Source organism: Hibiscus syriacus, unplaced genomic scaffold (assembly GCF_006381635.1).
Source record: "Hibiscus syriacus cultivar Baekdansim isolate YM2019G1 unplaced genomic scaffold, ASM638163v2 tig00116997_pilon, whole genome shotgun sequence".
NCBI lineage: Eukaryota > Viridiplantae > Streptophyta > Magnoliopsida > Malvales > Malvaceae > Hibiscus > Hibiscus syriacus.
In genome coordinates this window covers 3,339,488-3,345,709 of record NW_024063513.1, presented here as the reverse complement: position 1 = coordinate 3,345,709, position 6,222 = coordinate 3,339,488, and the positions used below count along the sequence as shown (strand labels likewise).

The following is a 6,222-nucleotide window of genomic DNA, read 5'->3' as shown; positions in this document are numbered from 1 at the left end:
AAAAAACAATAAGTTTACTTTAACAACCGGTCGGTCTACTAAGATGAGACACTTAATCCCGTAAACAAGATTAACAGTTCAAATCTTAATATTCAATTAATAAATCGGAAATCAATAGTTATAAAAAAAAGATAAAAGGCACGCTAAAAACCCAACGGCTAGTAATTATATAACGGCTACTACGTTTTTGATTGTCATCGGATGTCTCCTCCCGTAATCATCATCGTCTTCTCCCTTTTTCTCTTTCAATTTTCTCTCAGTTTGTCATTGTTTACTGGAATCTTTCTTTCTTTTTATCAAAGTGCAAAAGAATTCTGAGATAAAGTGACTTTCCGTTCCCTAAATCATCACAAGAGAGAATTGAAGAGAAATTCAACGGCCTTGTCCAAATTAATAGATTCTTTCCCTTTATTCAGGGTAGTAAGAGTTGCAGTAATAGTGTATCCATCGAAAATTCTTCTTTTCGACTGACAGAATCACTTTCTTGGACAATCTTGAAAAGGGTTTGGTGATTTTGCCGAGAAAAACAGAGAATACATGTGGTCAAGCGACAAAGACTTACCAGAGAGGGGTTTCTTGACCCCACAGCCCCCTGCATGGAAGAAAACTCAGTTCGCCACCGTCTTGCCATTGTCAGAGAGGAAAAGGATTTCTCCGGCCAATAATGGAGACTTTCATGTCATCCATAAGGTGCCAGCTTCCGATTCTCCTTATGGCAGGGCAAAGCATGTTCAGGTTAATTACACCATTTCCCATCGTAAACAATTTTCTTCTCACTGTTTCCTAGGTATTTTCTTGACTATCGGTTCTTTTGTATGGATTAATCCCCTAAAGTTTCTTGTTTTTTTCTTCTTCCCACGTTTCTATCACCCCCCATTGGCCTTATACAGGGTTTGGATTCCCGGGAATCCGAATTGCATGTGAACTTGCAGTATTTGGTTATTAGTTTAGGGTTTAGAGTTCAGTGTGGGCTTACTTTAAATTTATAATTTGATTATGGATGCGCAGCTTATAGACAAGGACCCAAACAAGGCCGTTTCCCTGTTCTGGGCAGCCATTAATGCCGGAGATCGTGTTGACAGTGCATTGAAAGACATGGCTGTCGTAATGAAACAACTGAATAGAACTGATGAGGCTATTGAGGCTATTAAATCTTTCCGCCATCTTTGTCCTCATGATTCTCATGAATCTCTTGATAATGTCCTTGTTGAACTCTACAAGGTACTATATCAATCTTTATCTTTAAAGCCTCATTTATTTCCATTAAAGCTTAGTTTTCATTCACCTGCTATTAATGAAGCTTTGGAGCTCATGTGTAAATGCAAATATTTTCCCTACACATTTTTAAGAATGAATTCGTTTGTTGTTGCAGAGGTCTGGAAGGGTTGATGAAGAGATTGAAATCCTTCAGAACAAACTGTGGAACATCGAGGAAGGAACCGTTTTCGGTGGGAAGAAGACAAAGATTGCAAGATCTCAAGGGAAGAAGATTCAGATTACTATTGAACAAGAGAAATCAAGGTGGGATATATTGATTGCATTAATACCCTTTATTTGTTGTCATTCTTTCAACTTATAGTTTCTGCAAATTTGTATTTGTTTCAGGATACTAGGGAATCTGGCCTGGGCCTATCTCCAGCAACATAATTATGGAATTGCTGAACAACATTACAGGTATGCTATTGTATGTTCATATTCCCTAAAGGTATATACATGTGCGAGTATATAAATATATTTGACATTGATTTTTGTATCATCACAGAAAAGCTTTGTCTCTGGAGTCAGATAAGAATAAGCAATGCAACCTGGCAATTTGCTTGATGCACATGAATAGGATCAGTGAAGCGAAGTCACTGCTTCAGGAAGTCAAAGGTTCAGCTGGAACTGAAGAGATGGATGAATCCTACTCAAAATCGTATGAACGTGCTATGGAAATGCTGGTGCAAGTAGAGTCGCAGTCAACGTTAGAGCCGGCTGTGGCACAGGAACCGGATAAAGGGAAAGAAACCCGAAGATGCTCAACATCACACAGGGATAGAACTTTGAAGGAAGCTAGTGTTTTCTTTCCCAAAAGTGAAGACAATAGTCCTTGGCGTATAGACAGGAGAACATTGCCTCATGCAGATGAGCAAAACAGTGAATCATACCGTGGATATAATGACACAAGTTCGCAATGCACACCGATTGGACCGAAAGGTATTTTACAGTCTACTCCACAAACAGAGAGGATGAGAAAAGGATCGTATTTTGAACGACCGAGTGAAGGGTCAGTGTATTCCAGCAAGCTGAAGGAAAGCTGTAGGAAGAACTTTGAAGTTTTGTTAACCCAACCAAAACGATGTTCTTGGGGTTTCAACACTCCAGATCAGAGGAGAGGAGGAAGATGGGGAGAAGACACAGTTAGAAATTCAATTCGAAAGCTATGTTTTGAGCAAACTGTAACCACTGAAAGTGTGCCTTCACCTTCAATCCGGAATCTTAAAGAAGAACCACCTTCTTCAAGTAATGTGAAGCCGAAAAACTCTGCAGTTGGCCTAGAAAAGGAAGAGGAGTCTCAGGAAGGCTTATTCACCCGGCCAAGTAACTCCTGGTCGTGGCTAAATAATAGAGATAGAAGGAGAAGATGGGCTGAAGAATCCGTTGACGATTCATTTAGTAAGCAATCTGTGACTATTCATCCAGTGCAAAGTCTTAATGTAGAACCATCTGTTTCTTCGAAAGATGAACCAGAAATTGAACAGGAAAAACAGGCAAATGCTGCACCAAATAAGAAAACGTGGGCAGACATGGTTGAAGAAGAAGAGAAAAAAGAATTTCAATGTGGAAAAAAATATCTGGGGAAGAGCTCTGATGATGGGATTAACAAGGGTGATGACTTTGGTGATGAAAATCTGAATTCCAACATAATTTATCAGTATGCTGTTCATTCTAAGCATCATATTGAAAATATAACTCGATCACTTGCTATGACGGGTGGATACAATGCCTCATCAAGCAATGGTTCATCGAGGAGGAATCGGCTTCAGGTTTTCCGGGACATTACCAGTACATGAAGACTTTCCATTTAGGCTTTAGTTTGATGGTGTTTAAGTGTGATTTCCCCCCCCCCCCCCCCTCTTCGAACTGCCTTTCTGCCACAGCCACCATTAATTCTTTGTATATCTTCAGCTTCTATTCATTGTATGTGTTGTGAAGAAGCATTATAAATGAACTGATATAGTTGAAGAGAATTTGAACGTCTTCTATTAAAGTAGATTTTAGTTCTACAGTCCAGTAATTGTGTTCACCTGGCTCCACAACTGTTGCATGTTTTTCAGTAGTATTTTTATATTTTAGAATTAACAAAATTATCCAATCCTAATCTCAAACAATACATTTTTTTTATTTCTTGAAATATAAAATGAAATAGTAGTAGACAATCTTATCATTCATCAAAAGCTTTAGAAGCAAATGCAGAGACGAGAACTCAATCCATCAAAGATACAAGGACGAACAACAATCATTCATATTATGTTATGTCAACCAAAGTTTGACAACATAAATAACACCCAACCAAGATATACATATCGTTATATCACTCAAGCAGCAAGCTCCTCCTCTTCTTCTTCCCCTTCCTCGTAGTCGTCATCCGCGGTTGCATCCTGGTATTGCTGATACTCTGCAACTAAATCATTCATATTGCTCTCGGCTTCAGTAAACTCCATCTCATCCATTCCCTCGCCAGTGTACCAGTGCAAGAAAGCTTTCCTCCTGAACATTGCTGTAAACTGTTCGCTAACCCTCCTAAACATCTCCTGAATCGAAGTTGAATTTCCAACGAAAGTGGATGCCATTTTCAGACCCTTGGGTGGGATGTCACACACGCTAGACTTCACATTGTTAGGAATCCACTCAACAAAGTATGACGAATTCTTATTCTGGACATTGATCATTTGTTCGTCAACCTCTTTAGTGCTCATCTTACCCCGGAACATGGCAGAAGCAGTTAGGTAACGGCCATGGCGTGGGTCAGCAGCACACATCATGTTTTTGGCATCCCACATCTGCTGAGTCAGCTCAGGAACAGTCAGGTTCCGGTACTGCTGTGATCCTCTGGATGTCAAGGGTGCAAATCCAACCATGAAGAAGTGTAGTCGAGGGAAGGGGATAAGATTAACGGCCAGCTTACGGAGATCAGAGTTCAGCTGTCCAGGGAACCTTAGACAGCATGTGACACCACTCATGGTGGCAGATATGAGGTGGTTAAGATCACCAACTGAGTCAAGTTTAAAGAAGAATCAGATGGCAGGCAGATCATATATAATTGGGATTTCCAAAACTGATTCCATGGCAGTTCCTTGGCAAATAAAACTAGGCCATTTGTAATGAAAAATCAGAACTTACAGGTTGGAGTGGCGAGCTTGAGGGTGCGGAAGCAGATGTCATAGAGAGCTTCATTGTCCAACACCATGCATTCATCAGCGTTCTCAACAAGCTGGTGAACAGAAAGGGTAGCATTGTATGGTTCAACAACTGTATCGGACACCTTAGGAGAAGGGAAGACCGAAAACGTCAACATCATGCGATCTGGATACTCCTCCCTTATTTTGGAAATAAGAAGGGTTCCCATTCCAGATCCAGTACCCCCTCCCAAAGAATGACAAACTTGAAATCCTGTCGCAAAGGCACATAAAAGTGAGAATTGAAGGAAGTCACAGCTTCTTTCTTTCTTAGGCCATCTATTGGTAACAAAAAGCTCTAAGGCAAGAACAAGTTCAAAACATAAGATTGTATGAACTAAAAAGGAACCAAGCCAGCTGAGGTGACAATATAGACAAGATTGATATTAAACACAATTACATGAAACATAAACAAATGGGTTGGATAATCAAGTTAAATGGAATTAAAGAGGACAGGCTTGCAACATATATTTTCTATACAGAAGCAAACCAACCAGAACAGCTTTCATGGAAATTGAACACCAAGCTAAATGCAAAAACAGTCCATAAGGTCCATAAGGCAACCACAAAAACTTCAAAGCAAGACAGGTGAAAATAAATTTCAATTCCTGAAACACAAGACAATTAAAGATATCATAATATAGATTCTACGCCTTAACAAAGTCATTCTTATATATCACAATCTTACTTCAAAACGGTCATGTTCCATATGTATAACAGAGAAGAACATATAATCTGCACTGCAAAAATGTTATCGAAACAACGAACCAACGATCAAGAACAAACCAATTTCATAAAGCGAAAACCGAGGACAAATACAATAGAAATTTAAGGTAAAAACGAATAAAACATGCAAATAAAAAAATGTAAAAGTTATAGGGATGATAGATACCCTGCAAACAATCACAATTCTCAGCTTCTTTTCTTACGACATCAAGAACGGAATCAATGAGCTCTGCTCCCTCGGTGTAATGACCCTTGGCCCAGTTGTTCCCAGCACCAGACTGACCGAAGACGAAGTTATCGGGACGAAAGATCTGCCCAAAAGGCCCAGATCTGACGGAGTCCATGGTGCCGGGTTCCAGATCTATGAGAACGGCACGAGGGACATACCTACCGCCACTGGCTTCATTGTAGTAGACATTAATACGCTCCAGCTGAAGTTCGGAGTCGCCTTTATACTTGCCGGTGTTGTCGATTCCATGCTCGTCGCATATGACTTCCCAGAACTTGGCCCCGATCTGGTTCCCACATTGACCTCCTTGGATATGCAAGATTTCTCTCATGGTTTCTTCCCAAGGGTTTTGATTCTTCTCTCTTAGTTTTTAGTGGGACAAACAAGGTGACGGGGAATTGAAGAAAATGGATCGCTTTGCCTTTTGTTGGGGAATGTATGGACGGGAGTGAATGTTGGACTGGGCTTAACTGTGTAGCCTTCCTTATCAACGCTTTGCTTTTAATAGATGAAAGAGAGAGGCAAACAGATTTTGAATCATTCATTCTACAACGAAAACTTCAGAATACGGTTGAACTTATGGCGGGTTTATGACAGCCGTCGGATTAAATTTGTAAAGTCAAGGTAAAATCTGCGTCATTCAAAGAGCGCCAAAATCAGCCGTCGGATTAAGAAAATTTTCCATCCTCCCATTTCAACCATTTTTTCCAAAGCTCCATTAGATATTTTTGCTTTGAAGAAACATATAGTTATTTAACAAAGGGAAAACCTGGAGATGCATTCAACTGGTCACCGACAAAGAAGCACAAGCTTGAAGAAAAAGAGTAA

The 6,222-nt window shown here is 40.0% G+C and overlaps 2 protein-coding genes across 2 annotated transcripts; one reads left to right on the top strand and one right to left on the bottom strand.

Moving 5' to 3' along the window:
• Positions 1-422: 422 nt before the first annotated feature.
• LOC120194156 lies at positions 423-3,257 on the top strand. Its single transcript, XM_039196547.1, has 5 exons — positions 423-735; positions 1,009-1,221; positions 1,373-1,521; positions 1,606-1,674; positions 1,763-3,257. The coding sequence occupies exons 1-5, from the start codon at positions 538-540 to the stop codon at positions 3,051-3,053; spliced, it is 1,920 nt and encodes a 639-aa protein (XP_039052478.1). The 5' UTR covers positions 423-537; the 3' UTR covers positions 3,054-3,257.
• A 172-nt stretch (positions 3,258-3,429) lies between these two features.
• Positions 3,430-5,800, bottom strand: LOC120194407 (tubulin beta chain-like). Its single transcript, XM_039196717.1, has 3 exons — positions 5,332-5,800; positions 4,384-4,653; positions 3,430-4,255 (listed from the first exon to the last, which is right to left on the bottom strand). The coding sequence occupies exons 1-3, from the start codon at positions 5,723-5,725 to the stop codon at positions 3,579-3,581; spliced, it is 1,341 nt and encodes a 446-aa protein (XP_039052648.1). The 5' UTR covers positions 5,726-5,800; the 3' UTR covers positions 3,430-3,578.
• Positions 5,801-6,222: the final 422 nt, after the last annotated feature.

Coding starts and splice junctions, on each gene's coding strand:
- LOC120194156 (XM_039196547.1), top strand. CDS start 538: ATGTGGTCAAGCGACAAAGACTTACCAGAGAGGGGTTTCTTGACCCCA. Junction 736..1,008: donor GCAGGGCAAAGCATGTTCAG/GTTAATTACACC, acceptor ATGGATGCGCAG/CTTATAGACAAGGACCCAAA. Junction 1,675..1,762: donor ATTGCTGAACAACATTACAG/GTATGCTATTGT, acceptor GTATCATCACAG/AAAAGCTTTGTCTCTGGAGT.
- LOC120194407 (XM_039196717.1), bottom strand. CDS start 5,725: ATGAGAGAAATCTTGCATATCCAAGGAGGTCAATGTGGGAACCAGATC. Junction 4,654..5,331: donor GAATTGTGATTGTTTGCAGG/GTATCTATCATC, acceptor CCTTTGCGACAG/GATTTCAAGTTTGTCATTCT. Junction 4,256..4,383: donor CAAGCTCGCCACTCCAACCT/GTAAGTTCTGAT, acceptor AACTTGACTCAG/TTGGTGATCTTAACCACCTC.